At 51.4% G+C, this 16,585-nt stretch overlaps 1 protein-coding gene across 5 annotated transcripts in view; it reads right to left on the reverse strand.

Annotated features, from left to right (window-relative positions):
- The window catches only part of arhgef25b (Rho guanine nucleotide exchange factor (GEF) 25b), a 36,892-nt gene extending 23,399 nt beyond the window's left edge, over positions 1 to 13,493 (reverse strand). For 3 of the 5 annotated variants that reach the window (XM_056273272.1, XM_056273270.1, XM_056273269.1), the window contains exon 1: positions 12,313 to 13,214. In XM_056273272.1, coding sequence (XP_056129247.1) covers positions 12,313 to 12,406 — 94 coding nt within the window. In that variant the 5' untranslated portion in view covers positions 12,407 to 13,214. The other 2 variants (XM_056273275.1, XM_056273274.1) reach the window with 2 other exon arrangements.
- Positions 13,494 to 16,585: the final 3,092 nt, after the last annotated feature.

Genomic DNA, 16,585 nt, shown 5'->3' on the forward strand with positions numbered 1-16,585 from the left:
CAACTGTAATCAGCTGGGAGAGCTTGGTCTGCGGCATCCTGTGGGCCCAGGGACCAGGGCCCTGCCTGGAGCTGTGCCCAAAGAGGAAACACCGAGGGCGGTCTGACAGGAAGTGGAAGCAGGGCATTTAAGCTAACTGCTAGCTCATGCAGACTGGCAGTTCCGATAACACCGAGGGCGGTCTGGTGGTGGCCTCGCCTAGCCTTGACTGTGTTTTTAGTGTCGTCGTGTGGAGTGCTGGGAGGCGTGTCTAAGGTGTCTGGCTGGGAGAGCTAACGTTGCATTGGCTGATGGAGCTTGGTCTGATGCGTTTCTGTGGGCCCAGGGACCACGGCCCTGCCTGGAGCTTTGCCCAAAGAGGTAACACCGAGGGCGGTCTGACAGGACGCGGAAGCTGAGCAGGCTAAGCTAACTGCTAGCCCATGCAGACTGGCAGTTCCGATAACACCGAGGGTGGTCTGGTGGTGGCCTCGCCTGGCCTTGACTGTGTTTTTAGTGTCGGCGTGTGGAGTACGGGAACTCCCCACACTCCACACACAGGACACGGAAGCGGGGCAGGCTAAGCTAACGGCTAGCCCACGCAGACCGGCAGTACTGACAGTCATCCTGGCTAGCATTTGTTCTCCTGGACAGTGGAATTTTTGTTTAGTTACATGTGTTCGCATGAAATGAAACGACAAAGTGTTTCTGATTCTGAACTAATCAAATTTCAAAACTGATTTCTATTTTTTCAGGTAGAATGTGGATAATCCTTATTTGAAGACCAGGATGACGGAAATCCCAATGTGCTTTTCCTGTGACCTGCCGTCCTCCATCAGATGATGGACTGATACGAGAGCCGTCACTTAATCTCCACTCCGCTGTCCCGTCTCAGACCATCGTCTGTGGGAAATGCTACAACCGCCTCAGGCAGGGCCTTTAAACACCCTGCCATGGACATGGAGCAGAATCCTTAGGGTCCGTGTGAAGTCATGCTGGAATCTGCCCAGAAGCCAGTATTTGGAGTCAGCATATTGTAAACTGTAATTATAATTACAAGCTCTGGGGAACGCAGAGAAAACCCGAGGCAGATGTCTGGCGAAACTGCCTCATTCGGCCTTTCAGAAACACACATCTTGACATTTAATGATCCAAAAGAAAGATTGTCCCCCCCCCCCCCCCGATTTCCTTTGTTTCCCCTCTCTGTTGGCCAGGGCAAATTCCTATCCTGCATACTGGCATATTATTATTTTACAGCAATCAACGGGCCTGCAGTATCCGGTAACGCTTTAAATTAGAGGTCATTCACTACACAGAAACAACCAGGTCATACAGGAGTCAAGACAAGAGGTCACCCTATATCTATAGCCACACCCTATACCTACAGCCACACTCACTGCAGCCATAGTTTAATAGATAAGTGTTTTAAAAGTAATGCGATCTAGGCGTCTATTCCGTTGTCTACCAACAAGGGGATCGCCGGTTCGAATCCCCGCGTTAACTCCGGCTTGGTCGGAAGTCCCTACAGACACAGTTGGCCGTGTCTGTGGGTGGGAAGCCGGATGAGGGTATATGTCCTGCTCGCTGCACTAGCGCCTCCTCTGGTCGGTCGGGGCGCCCGTTCGGGGGGGGAAGGGGGGAATAAGGTGATCCTCACACGCGCTACGTCCCCCTGGTGAAACTCCCTCACTGTCAGGTGAAAAGAAGCGGCTGTGGTAGTCCGCAGCCCTCCCCGGATCAGCAGAGGGGGGTGGAGCAGCGACCGGAACGGCTCGGAAGAGTGGGGTAATTGGCCGGATACAATCGACTCTGTGCATAACTATAGTCCACTGACTTCCGGTTTCTACTGCAGCGGTCATGCCAGTTTCCTGGTTTTTGGCGTGTGGTATTAATTATGGCATATTTTTCGCGATGAGGATGCTCATCCTCATAATTGTGGACGTAACTTGATATGCACAACTTGAACCTCCCCGCCCGTGTGCTGGGAAGTGCAGGTGGAAGTGTGTGGGCAGTTGTGTGCATGTGGTTGACGTTTATCCGTGGTAAATCTTGCAGGCATCGCCAAAAATATGTCATTGTCAACGGCACACGCCAGCAAACAGGAAACTGGTATGACCGCTGCAGTAGAAACCGGAAGTCAGTGGACTACAGTTGTGCACAGAGCCGATTGAGGGAAAAGGGGGGGGGGGCAAAAACCAATAAATAACTAAAATGCTTTTATTTCTGACATCTGTAACAGTTGGAATGTTGATACCCTCAGTGGGTCATTTTTAGACCCAAAGTTCAAACGAGCCACTCCAGTAAAGTAACTCATAATCTGCTGTGTGAGCGGAACACCATCACTGTAATGGGACGACGGGCACAGCAACAAGCAGATTATGTGGAGGGGGGGAGATTATGGGGGGGGGCAGATTGATGGAGTGTTGGGACAGTTGGCTAACCTTCCAAATGAAACCTGCTAGATACCCTGCTGACTGACCGTGCCACGCTGCTGTAGGAAACTGACACGATGGCAAAGGCTTTAAATAAATATAAGTTACAGCCAAGGCTATAAATAAATATAAATGTATATAAATATAAGTTATAGCCAAGGCTATAAATAAATGTAAATGTATATAAATATAAGTTACAACCAAGGCTGTAGATAAATGTAAATGTATATAAATATAAGTTACAGCCAGGGCTGTAGATAAATGTAAATGTATATAGATATAAGTTACAGCCAGGGCTGTAGATAAATGTAAATGTATATAAATATAAGTTACAGCCAGGGCTGTAGATAAATGTAAATGTATATAAATATAAGTTACAGCCAAGGCTGTGGATAAATGTAAATGTATATAAATATAAGTTACAGCCAAGGCTGTGGATAAATGTAAATGTATATAAATATAAGTTACAGCCAGGGCTGTGGATAAATGTAAATGTATATAAATATAAGTTACAGCCAGGGCTGTAGATAAATGTAAATGTATATAAATATAAGTTACAGCCAGGGCTGTGGATAAATGTAAATGTATATAAATATAAGTTACAGCCAGGGCTGTGGATAAATGTAAATGTATATAAATATAAGTTACATCCAGGGCTGTGGATAAATGTAAATGTATATAAATATAAGTTACAACCAAGGCTGTAGATAAATGTAAATGTATATAAATATAAGTTACAACCAAGGCTGTAGATAAATGTAAATGTATATAAATATAAGTTACAGCCAGGGCTGTAGATAAATGTAAATGTATATAGATATAAGTTACAGCCAGGGCTGTAGATAAATGTAAATGTATATAAATATAAGTTACAGCCAGGGCTGTAGATAAATGTAAATGTATATAAATATAAGTTACAGCCAAGGCTGTGGATAAATGTAAATGTATATAAATATAAGTTACAGCCAGGGCTGTGGATAAATGTTAATGTATATAAATATAAGTTACAGCCAGGGCTGTAGATAAATGTAAATGTATATAAATATAAGTTACAGCCAGGGCTGTGGATAAATGTAAATGTATATAAATATAAGTTACAGCCAGGGCTGTGGATAAATGTAAATGTATATAAATATAAGTTACATCCAGGGCTGTGGATAAATGTAAATGTATATAAATATAAGTTACAGCCAAGGCTGTGGATAAATGTAAATGTATATAAATATAAGTTACAGCCAGGGCTGTGGATAAATGTAAATGTATATAAATATAAGTTACAGCCAGGGCTGTGGATAAATGTGAATGTATATAAATATAAGTTATAGCCAAGGCTGTGAACTACAGCTGTGGATGTTGAAACTGCGGAGAACGAGGTGTTAGGGGCAGAGTTCAGCTTAGAAAAAGAATCAGAGAAATAACATGGAAATAAGATGTAAAAACAACAACAACAATAAAAGCTATATGTTGTGGGGTTCGGTTCACTTCGGCTCACAGCCTTTACTGCACTGCCTTTTTATTCCAAGCTTCCGGCCTCTCTCCTTTGGGAGCACTCTCTAATAAATTCACACACGCAGCAGAAGCATAATCACAAAAAATGTTGGAAGATGCAACACAAAGGGTCAATGCAGACTACAGTCGCAGCCCCCCCCCCCTCATCCCAGCTGTCTGCTGGGGGGAGGGGAGGGGGGACAGCTAGCCAGTCTTCTCCAGCGTCCCCCTTGTATTTGTTCAGGTTGTTTTTTCCTCCCTTTGGCCCCATGAGCAGCCAGCCTACCGTGAGGTAAACAAGTGCAGCAGGTACCGGGGGTAGTGATGCAAGGTTTTCTGAAGAACATCAACGCGTTCTGCCAACTGCCCCTCCATGGCGCCGCGGGTTCGGCCGTGGTGACGCGCGGCTGGGGACTGTGCTGCTTCTGCTGTTTGTTTGAGATTCTTACGTAATGAGCCCTGCTCCCACGCACCAACAGCTGGATCATTATCCGCATCAGCCTGATTGTCAGCGCTGCACACGCACATTGGCTTGCACGCATGAATGCTTTTTGGGTGCGTGCGTGCGTGCGTGTGTGCGTGTGTGGTGGACATTGTCATGCACGGTGCATGAGATTTACAGTTTATGAACGTGAAAGTTTAATTGAGTCTTTGCATTGTCACCGGCACTGCGGCACTGCTGGTTTGCACACGTTTCACATCTTTGCTGCATAATCTACTTGTGACGTCACTGTTTTCTACTTGTGACATCACTGTTCAGCGAAATATAAAACAGCTAAATATTGTTTAGAGTGTCATCGAATTAGCACAGATGCTTATATAACGTATGTTACGTTCACAGCAGTGTAGCGAATTCGGAGAGCAGTGCGGGAACCGCCGCAGCCGGGACGCGAACCCACGTCTCCCGCACCACGGGCGACTACGCTAACCAGTCGACTAAAGGCTCCGACCTGTTATCTGAGAGCTAGCGAGTCCACTCATCTGTGATTGTTGCAGTAGTATTTTTTTAATCCCCCCCCCCTTCCCCCTTTTCTCCCAGTTCCCCCACTCTTCCGAGCCGTCCCGGTTTCTGCTCCACCTCCTCTGCCGGGGAGGGCTGCAGGCTACCACATGCCTCCTCCCATACATGTGGAGACGCCAGCCGCTTCTTTTCACCTGACAGTGAGGAGTTTCGCCAGGGGGACGTAGCGCGTGGGAGGATCACGCCATTCCCCACAGTTCCCCCTTACCGCCGTACGGGCGCCCCCCACCGAACAGAGGAGGCGCTAGTGCAGCGACCAGGACACATACCCACATCCGGTTTCTCACCCGCAGACACGGCCAATTGTGGCTGGGTAGAGGCTAGTTCCCATCGATGCAGAGAACGGAAATGGAGTAGAGAACGGTCAACTGAGCATGCGCGAAATGCCTCCACACGCCCCGCGTAGCATCCAGGCGCTAGGATTCTAGGAAGACCCACCCCTACTCTGCGTCTGATTAGCTAACTTTAACCCCGCCCTAACCCTAACCTTAACCTTAACCTACCCAAACAACGGAGGCAACGAGTACTTGCGCATGCTCAGTTGACCGTTCTCTGCATCGATGGGAACTAGCCTCTACCATTGTGGCTGTAGGGACGCCCGACCAAGCCGGAGGTAACACGGGGAATCGAACCGGCGATCTCCGTGTTGGTAGGCAACGGAATGGACCGCCACGCCACCCGGACGCCCCCTTGTTGTTTTGTTTAATTCAACCTTCAGTTCAAGTCTTGTGAAAGCTGTTTGGTCGAAACCTCTTCAGCTAGCCTTGAGGGGGGGGGGTTGCGGGCCACGAGAGGTGCGATGCGGTTTTCACGCACAGGGAGCGTGACGGACGGGCTGACAGACGTGACAGAGCCAGACTGCTTTCTTTCTGCCAGTCTCCCTGACCCACATTTCACGTCCAGCTAGACTGACGTTACGACGTGCTCCACAACAGCAGCCGCCCTGTCTCTGCAGGATGAATGAAAGTTCTTGGCACCTTGACAGCAGCAGCTTAAAAAGCTGCTGACAGTCTTGTTTTCATGCTGTGCAGCACCGCCCCGCATTGTTCCGCTGCTGCGTTCTTCTCGACAAGCCCCGATACCGAGCCGATGGACCGCAAGAACACATCTCGTGCACATTTTCCGACCCAAGCAAGAGGTGGATAGGTTCCAATTGCAGGCACAAATATGCTGTCATTAAACAGAAGTAACAATAACCGTGGCGTGACACAGCCTCTCCGTAAAACTGACCCGGATTTTTCATTTCCAGACTCTGCAGTGATGAACGTGAATGGATGAGTCCCCCCTCCGTGACAACTGAAACGGGTTACGTCAACGAAGCTTATCTGGCTATTATACACGCAGGCCCACAGATAAGGGGAGAGGGAGAGATAGAGCCCACTTGCGTGACCTACTTTCACGGGCGGTAGTGTGGCGCGGAAGTGGTCCGTCTCAACGCGGAAGATGGCGAGGAGACGGTTAACCCCATCACGCACCGTGTTCCTGCAGCTCAGCCCCATACATGGCCACGGTCAGCGAGAGGCGGACTTATTTAGGTGCTCCGAGAGCGCCACTTAACATTCTGCCCCGCAGCTGACCAGGACTGCTGCAGCGCTGCACGCCCCAGCGTGTCCACGCCGCGTGGGTGTGGGGAGGTTGCGCGAGTGGGCAACCCGTGCGCGCCAGGAGACAGCATCGCCGCTGCAACGAACTCCCGAGGATTTGGGCTGCGCTCACTACCTGTTTCAAAGTTGACAAGATATATAATCCCAGTCATGGAAACAAACTATAACTCCACAGAAATCAGATCTTCCGGGTTTGGTCATACCACTCCGGAAATAACCAGATAAAAGAGGGGCGTCCGGGTAGCGTAGCGGGCCATTAACACGGGGATCGCCGGTTCGAATCCCCGTGTTACCTCCGGCTTGGTCGGGCGTCCCTAAAAACTCAATCGACTCTGTGCGTAACTGTAGTCCAATGACTTCCGGTTTCTACTGCAGCGGTCATACCAGTTTCCTGTTTGTCGGCGTGTGCTATTGGCAATGGCATATTTTTGGCGATGCCTGCAAGATTCACCATGGATACATGTCAACCACATGCACACAACTGTCCACACACCTTCACCTACACCCCCCAGCACACGGGCGGAGAGGTTCAGCTGTTCATATCAAGTTCCGTCCACGGTTCAGTCCGTCCGCTCATCCTCGGAATTGTAGACGCCAGAAGTCAGTGGACTACATTTATGCACAGAGCCGATTGGGGAGCTGGATGTGCGTATGTGTCCTGGTCGCTGCACTAGCGCCTCCTCCTGTCGGTCGGGACGCCTGTTCGGGAGGGGGGGACTGCGGGGGGGGGTAGCGTGATCCTTCCACGCGGACTCGCACTCCAGCTTCATTACGAGTTGAGATAAAAAATGAGCCGGACTAGAAAGTGATGCATTAAAAGTGAAAGTGGGGGTGGGGTGGGGTCAGCCAGGAGAGGACGCCGCAGGTGGAGAACACTCAAAACTGAACTGAGCCAACGACTGAGCGCTGAAGCTGCGCTCGACCAGCTCCTGTACTTAACCAGCACCATGTCCTCTTTAGTTACCAGGTTTATTTCTGCACATGCAGGCACCGATGACGTCACACACACCCCAGCAGACTAACGCAGTGTTCCTCACGGCGGGTCTGTGTTACTCATGGCGGGTCTGTGGTCCTCATGGCAGGTCTGTGTTCCTCACGGCGGGTCTGTTTTACTCATGGCGGGTCTGCGTTCCTCATGGCGGGTCTGCGTTCCTCATAGCGGGTCTGTGTTACTCATGGCGGGTCTGCGTTCCTCATGGCGGGTCTGCGTTCCTCATGGCGGGTCTGTGTTCCTCATGGCGGGTCTGTGTTACTCACGGCGGGTCTGTGCACCAGAGGGACTTATGCGTACTTGGACAATTAGATCGCTGGAGGGACTTTAAGTGGGTTTCCACACGCGCTATCCAAACACATCCACCATGGATCCGGCGGTGTTTATAAACTGCTGCTGAGCACTACGCCAAGTGTCAGCATGGGACGCAAGGAGGGGGGGGGGGGCTAACGGATGATGTGGCACCGCGGGGAGGGGGAGGGGGAGGCCGGGGGACGACGGGCTGCAGTGCACGAGACGGCGGGCCTCAGCCCCCTTCCCGTGGTTGCTGCTGTGTCTACAGAGCGGACGAGGTGGGAAAACCGTTAACGCAAGTTCAGCCAGTCCCCCCGTGGATTCTGCGCGTCCTTGCAGTTTTGTCCAATCACCGCGACTTTTCCGCAGATCTGACCGGAGTTTCCCGCGAGTTTCACCAATCAAAAGCAAACCACTGAGCCCTACGTCACCAACGTCACTTCCTTGTCTCTGGTTGGGAAGATGCAGGAGCGTCCGGGTGGCGTGGCGGTCTAGTCCGTTGCCTACCAACACGGGGATCGCCTGTTCGAATCGCTATGGTGCCTCCGGCTTGGTCGGGCGTCCCTACAGACACAATTGGCCGTGTTTGCGGGTGGGAAGCCGGATGTGGATATGTGTCCTGGTCGCTGCACTAGCGCCTCCTCTGGTCGGTGGGGGGCGCCCGTAAGGGGGAACTGGGGGGAATAGCGTGATCCTTCCACGCGCTACATCCCCCTGGTGAAACTCCTCACTGTCAGGTGAAAAGAAGCGGCTGGCGACTCCACGTGTATGGGAGGAGGCATGTGGTAGTGTGCGGTCCTCCCCGGATCAGCAGAGGGGGTGGAGCAGCGACCGGGACGGCTCGGAGGAGTGGGGTAATTGGCCGGGTACAACTGGGGAGGAAAAAGGGGGGGGGTAAATAAATAGATAAAAGCTGTCGCGAAATGTAGGCACGACCCCCCCCCAAAAAAAGCCCGCGAAATCCAGGAGGGACCGGAAACGCAGACCAGACAGAGGAGATGGAACGCGAGATAGGTTAGTTAGAACGGCGCGGAGAGCTGCTGCACTCACTTATACAGGGAACTCACACACACACACACACACACACACACACACACACACACACACACACACACACACACACACACACACACACACACACACACACGGGTCCGTCCGGGGTGGAGGGTTTGGAAGTGTTCTTTGAAGCAGCCTTAATGACTCCTGTCAGTCCAGCGAGGCCCGTGCAGGGCGCTCGGACCTGTGGGACGCTGTGCGACCTGTGAGAGGAGGTGGGGAGGAGCCGAGCCGCCGGCTGCGGTAGTATAATCCCGGCACAATGGCGCCCTTTCTGCCCCATCACTTATCCTGCTCCCAGCGCTGCTCTCTAATCACCCCGAGCAACTGGAACACCAGCGGATTTCAGGGGCAGGGGGGGTGTGTGTTTATGTGCTTGTTTGTGTGTCTGTGTCTGTGTGTGTGTGTGTGTGTGTGTGTGTGTGTGTGTGTGTGTGTGTGTGTGTGTGTGTGTGTGTGTGTGTGGTGTGTGTGCATAACGTTACCTTTGCAGTAAAACAGCGTTGCACCGTTTAAGGGGCAACAGATTAAATGAGTCTTTTTGTGTTATTACTGTCTCACACACACACACACACACACACACAAACACATATACACACACACACAGACACACACACATAAACACACAAACACACACACACATACACACAGACAGACACACTCAGACACACACACAAACAAGCACATACACACACAAACACACAGACACACACAAACAAGCACATACACACACAAACACACAATCACACAGACACACATACACACACAAACACACAATCACACAGACACACAAACACACACAAACAAGCACATACACACACAAACAAGCACATACATACACACAAACACATACACATAAACACACTACACACACATACACACTCAGACACACACACGAACACACAATCACACATGCAGGTGCAGAGCACAGAAATAAACGTGTGTAAATGTTTGCGATGTCCAGATAAGAGAGACGGGCTGAGAAGAGACACCGGGAAGACGGCACAAGCACAGGAGCGAGCCCTCAGTAATGTGAACTCAGATATACTTGCAGTGCCTGTCAGTATCTACCCCCCCACACACACACCACCCCCACCCACCACCACTCACTCTATGGTTTCACCCCATCACTTCCTCTGCTGCGGACAGATTCCAATGAACGCTGTTTTACTGCTGGCCCCGTAAATCTTGTTTGTCTCTTTAGAGAACAACAGTTCAGTATGATGGGGTGTGTGTGTGTGTGTGAGTGTGTGGCTGAGAGGATGGGGGTTGGTGGGTGGGGTTAAGCTGATCTTTTTGGGGAAAGGAATGTTGGGAGAGTGACTCAGTGACTCAATGTGCTTCCATGACCGTTGCGCAGCCCTGCAGCAGCACCTTCTGACACACTGCAGGGCTCCGGAGGCGCAGGGCTGCGGAGGCGCAGGGCTGCGGAGCCCTGCAGTGTGTCAGAAGGTGCCGCTGCAGGGCTCCGGAGGCGCAGGGCTGCGGAGGCGCAGGGCTGCGGAGGCGCAGGGCTGCGGAGCCCTGCAGTGTGTCAGAAGGTGCTGCTGCAGGGCTGCGGAGGCGCAGGGCTGCGGAGGCGCAGGGCTGCGGAGCCCTGCAGTGTGTCAGAAGGTGCTGCTGCAGGGCTGCGGAGGCGCAGGGCTGCGGAGGCGCAGGGCTGCGGAGGCGCAGGGCTGCGGAGCCCTGCAGTGTGTCAGAAGGTGCCGCTGCAGGGCTCCGGAGGCGCAGGGCTGCGGAGGCGCAGGGCTGCGGAGCCCTGCAGTGTGTCAGAAGGTGCCGCTGCAGGGCTGCGGAGGCGCAGGGCTGCGGAGGCGCAGGGCTGCGGAGGCGCAGGGCTGCGGAGGCGCAGGGCTGCGGAGGCGCAGGGCTGCGGAGGCGCAGGGCTGCGGAGGCGCAGGGCTGCGGAGGCACGCCGCGCCGCCTCCGCTGCTGCTCTGCTCGGACTGGACTCACTCACAACGGTCACGCGATGCTAGAACAGGTGGATTTATTGTGTTAGTCCGACTCACACTGGACTTGTAAAACACATGTACACGTGTTAGTCGTGTAAACGTGTAATGGTACTACATGGACCTTCTGGAAGCGGGACTAACACACACCTAGATGATGCGGTTGGGGACGGATTTACTCTGCCATGGATACGCTTCAATCGGCCCCGAACTGGCCTGGGCGTTCTGCGCATGATCCGTAGTTCCCGCGGCGGTCTTTCTCCCGGAAGTGGAACAGCGTAGTAACGACGGTATCGACGTGGCGAGCGCCGGAGCGAGAACCACGTGTTTCTGGACAGACGAGGAGACAAACGTCATGTCGTGTCAGCTGACCGGCCGCTAGCTAACTTGTTTGTCGCTTGTTTGGTATGTGACGCAATAGGTCAACCGGAAGAAGGTCCAGTAGCAATCAGCTGAAAGGGAGCACATCGCCACCTACCGTACCGGGGTGGGACATCCTTCCGTCAATAAATCGATTCTACCCCGGTTCTTGTATACTGGGACAACGACAGGTGTCCAGTTACATGGCCTAATTTCATATAAGTACATAAATCTGTAACGATCACGAACTGACTAGACTCGCTAGCCCTTGGCTCACGGGTCGGACCCTTTAGTTGAACGGTTACCGCAGTCGCCCGGGTTCGAGTCCCGGCTGCAGCGGATCCCGGCTGCCCCCCCTGAATTCACTACATGGGTGTCAGAAGCGGGGATGGTGAGGCCACCGGAAGCGCGTGCGCCCAGGGGCGTGAGAGTTGGTATGTTGAAGCGCGGGGACGAGCATGGATGAGTCGACTCGCTAGCCGGTTGGCTAATGGGTCCTTACCCTTTAGTCGACTGGTTAACACGGTCGCCCGTGGTGCGGGAGACCCGGGTTCGCGTCCCGGCTGCCCCTGACGTCGATATAGAAATATATTTATATATATATACTGCCATACCCAAAGCACACTTCACCACACATTTAATGTCACATGTCATGTGTCCTCTATTAATGAAGGTGGACATACAAATAAGAACAATGCCAGCTTCCTTCATCCTTTCTGAAGTCACCAAGTGACACTCCCTTCTCAGTATCAGTCTGGGGACGGTTGCGAAATAAGCTGGGTTATGAAGCAGTTTCGGGGGAAGGAAGAGTAGAGGAGTTGAAGCAATGACTCGATGGCTCCAGATCCCCGAGGTTCAGGAGCCGGATTTTGCCCTAACAGGGGCAAAACTCAGACTACCAGGAGTCCTACATCGAAGGCAGTCTGCCGAAGAGACTAAAATGCTCCCTCTTTGCCTGTCCGGTCCGTTATAACGGTGTTATCAGACCCAGCAGACCACGAGCAGCACACACATCTACTGAGTCACAGGTTCGAACACGTCGTACATTGTGCAGAGGAAGATGTACTAAACTTTGTCATCTCGGGTTTTATAGGCGGAAGGAAGTTATACTCACGACTCACGAGCACTCACGTACCTCCGACATGGACGTAACAGCAGCCACATTTGGTGAGCACTTTACGGAGCAGGTGATGACACCCACATCCCCGATGCTGGTGACCCCCTTTCATGGTGACGCGCTCACGCTAGTCCCGACGCTATCAGGACCAGGCATGGCAAGCGACACACACACACACACACTCACACACACACACACACACTTATATATACAGTATGCACACACACACACACGCCCGCGCACACACACACAACAGGAGGTTTTCCTGCAGCAGCAGCACCCAGATGAGACTGCAGACCAAGTCCTCAGATGTCAGAATACAAACTCCAAGACCAAGTAAGGAATGATCCTAAATCAAAACGTGTCTGCGTGGGAACCAGTCAGGCAGTCGGTAGGATCCCATGGTTTGAGGAGTTGGTAGGGTCCATGGTTTGAGGACGGGATGCAGGAGAGCGAGAGCAGCGATCGTCCCCAACACTCCCACAGCCGGTGGGTAGAATGGTGAGAGGGGGAGCGGAGGAGCGGTAGAGAGGCACGGAAAGGGGAGGGGGCTGCGATGAGAGGCAGGCAGGAGCGGAGGAGCGGTAGAGAGGCACGGGGAGGGGAGGGGGCTGCGATGAGAGGCAGGCAGGAGCGGAAGAGCGACAGAGAAGCACGGGGAGGGGAGGGGGCTGTGATGAGAAGCAGGCAGGAGCGGAGGAGCGATAGATAAGCACGGGAAGGGGCTGCGATGAGAGGCAGGCAGGCAGGCAGGGGATGAGGCTGTGCCAGCATCTGTCTCCCGGCTCCGCCTACTCTCATTTCATCTCCCTCCCCTTTCTCCTCTCACCATCCTGCCTGCCCCCCTGTTCACGCCTCAATCTTAACCATTTACTGTAACATCCTCTTCATCACAGCTTTCTGCTTTAGCTTCAAGTGTAACGAGGGAAACGCGTCTCCATGAAAGACATGAACAACGTTACATACGCAGCTCTGTAGTGTAGGTTCACAGTTGGAAAGTAACGGAACGTAACGAAAAGTAACGGAACGTAATGAAAAGTAACGGAAATTAATGGAACGTAATGAAAAGTAACGGAAAGTAACGGAACGTAATGAAAAGCCATTGAAAGTAATGGAAAGTAATGGAAAGTGTGAGTCTCAGAAACTAAACGGACATGCGCAGCAGCACAGGCTCTCCTACCGTTCTGGTACAGCACAGGGGTTTGACAGTCAGCCCAGCACACGCGATGGTTTAACAAAACAACACATGTGCTGTGTCCTTATGATGCACAATCACATTCTCTCTCTCTCTCGCTCTCTCGCTCTGTCTCTCTCTCACACACACAAGCACACTCTCTCTCTCTCTGTCTCTCTCTCGCTCTGTCTCTCTCTCACACACACAAGGACACACTCTCTCTCTCTCTCTCCCTCTCTCTCTCGCTCTGTCTGTCTCTCTCACACACACAAGCACACACTCTCTCTCTCTTGCTCTGTCTCTCTCTCACACACACACAAGCACTCTCTCTCTCTCTCTCTCTCTCTCTCTCTTTCTTGCTCTGTCTCTCTCACACACACAAGCACTCTCTCTCTCTCTCTCTCTCTCTCTCTCTCTCTCTCTTGCTCTGTTTCTCTCTCACACACACAAGCCCACTCTCTCTCTCTCTCTCTCTCTCTCTCTCTCTCTCTCTCTCTCTCTCTCTCTCTCTCTCTTGCTCTGTTTCTCTCTCACACACACAAGCCCACTCTCTCTCTCTCTCTCTCTCTCTCTCTCTCTCTCTCTCTCTCTCTCTCTTTCTTGCTCTGTCTCTCTCACACACACAAGCACTCTCTCTCTCTCTCTCTCTCTCTCTCTCTCTCTTGCTCTGTTTCTCTCTCACACACACAAGCCCACTCTCTCTCTCTCTCTCTCTCTCTCTCTCTCTCTCTCTCTCTCTCTCTCTCTCTCTCTCTCTCTCTCTCTCTCTCTCTCTCATCTGTCTCTCTCTCACACACACAAGCACACACTCTCTCTCTCTCTCTCTCTCTCTCTCTCTCTTGCTCTGTCTCTCTCTCACACACACACAAGCACACTCTCTCTCTCTCTCTCTCTCTCTCTCTCTCTCACACACACACACACACACACAAACACACACTTTCTCTCTCTCTCGCTCTCTCTTTTCTCTCACACACAAATACTCTCTCACACACCCACACACTCTGTCTCACACGCAAACACACACACACACACACTCTCTCTCACACTCTCTTTCTCTCTCTCACACGTGCACACACACACACTCGCACGCATGCACGCGAACACAAACACGCTCTCTCACACACACAAACACTTTCTCTCACACACGAACACACTCTCGCATTCACTCTCTTACACACACACACGCACGTACGCGCACGCACACACAAACCCTCTCACATACTTTCTCTCCCTTTCTCTCACATACACACACACACTTTCTGTTTCACACACACACACTCGCTCTCTCTGTCTCACGCACGCGCGCATGCATGCACGCACGCACATACAAACACACACACATATACACACACGCTCTCATTTGTTTTACCCTGTGGTGAATGACTAAACAGTGCAGCTGACTTAGAGTAAGTAAGTAAAACCACGAAAGCTGCTGCACCAAGTGCGCACAAAGACAAGTCAGAAACACTGAAGGACACACAAACAGCCCATCTCTCTGGTGGGATGAGAACTGCAAGAGAAAAGTGGAGAGAGAAAAAAAACGTTTCCATTCTGGCTTTGTAGGTCATATTTATTTCAAACTGACGGGCGAGTCCAAAAAAAAAAATACTCGTGGATGTGGAAAGAAAAATAACGGAGAAAAAAGCAAAACAAGCCTGTTATCAGCCACATGCGAAGGCGAAGACGTGACAACAAAAAAACTTTAGGCTTTCTGGAATCAAGATCCCTCATTGCAGAACAGAACCGTCTCAACATGGAACAAGTGAGTCTCCTGCAGTCACCATGACAACAGAGCAGACGAGGACATTCGCCATGACAACAGAGGAGATAAAGGACATTAACCATTACAACAGAGGAGATGAGGACATTCACCATGGCAACAGAGGAGATAAAGGACATTAACCATTACAACAGAGGAGATGAGGACATTCACCATGACAACAGAGCAGATGAGGACATTCACCATGACAACAGAGGAGATGAGGACATTCACCATGACAACAGAGGAGAAGAGGACAGTCACCATGACAACAGAGGAGACGAGGACATACACCATGACGACACAGGAGACGAGGACAGCCACCATGACAACACAGGAGACGAGGACATTCACCATGACAACACAGGAGATGAGGACAGCCACCATGACAACAGAGGAGATGAGGACAGTCACCATGACAACAGAGGAGACGAGGACATACACCATGACAACACAGGAGACGAGGACAGCCACCATGACAACACAGGAGATGAGGAAAGCGAGGAAACTGCCCTTCTGATGCTGTTGCCAAAGGTAACAAAACATCCCTGGTGCTGTGGGAGGGCAAAACTGACTGAGCTCATAGGTTGCAGCCAGGCTGATTTTAATCTCGCAGTCCAAGATTAGGTATCCAGGACTAGAGGATGTTCAGAGCACAGCTGTTCAGGCTCACAGCAGCGTGCAGTCTTCTCCTGGAAGATTTATGTGACAGCTCACACATGGAGGATGCAACCTCGGTGAAGAAGCAATACATGGATATCTGCACTTTAAATCTTACTAGCATGAATGCATGCTTGAGCACAGATGCTACCCCCCCCCCACACACACACACACAGCATTGGTTGAACAACACAACCCTACAAACGCAATCCATCCAGGAGATTAGGGCTATAAAAATACCAAAATGCTCCTGGTCTCATGACCCTCTCTCCGTAAGCCCCTTTTAAAAGCCGCGCTGTCCTCATGTGTCCAGAGAACTGAAAACCCTCACATTTCTATGAGACAGGAGACTTTGGTTGGTAGTCGTATGATTTTCTTTTCTTTTTTTTTATATGTGTGTAGTTATGCATGTTTCAGTGCGCAAAAGAGATGGAGGAAGACAGAAAAGACAGAGATACAGAGACGGAGAGACGGAGAGAGAGAGAGAGAACATTTGATTCTATCTGGCACGATGGCTTATAAATCATCCAAAGTGGCGTCGGGGGTAAAGTGTTTGACATAATCAAACCTATATATTTGGAAAATAAGTGCGGAGTAAAACTTGGCGACAGGAGAACAGAATACTTCACTCGAGGGCGAGGGGTGAGACAGGGCTGCAGTTTGAGTCCAACCATGTTCAATATCTACATCAATGAGTT

This window comes from Lampris incognitus, chromosome 2 (assembly GCF_029633865.1).
Source record: "Lampris incognitus isolate fLamInc1 chromosome 2, fLamInc1.hap2, whole genome shotgun sequence".
Taxonomy (NCBI): Eukaryota; Metazoa; Chordata; class Actinopteri; order Lampriformes; family Lampridae; genus Lampris; species Lampris incognitus.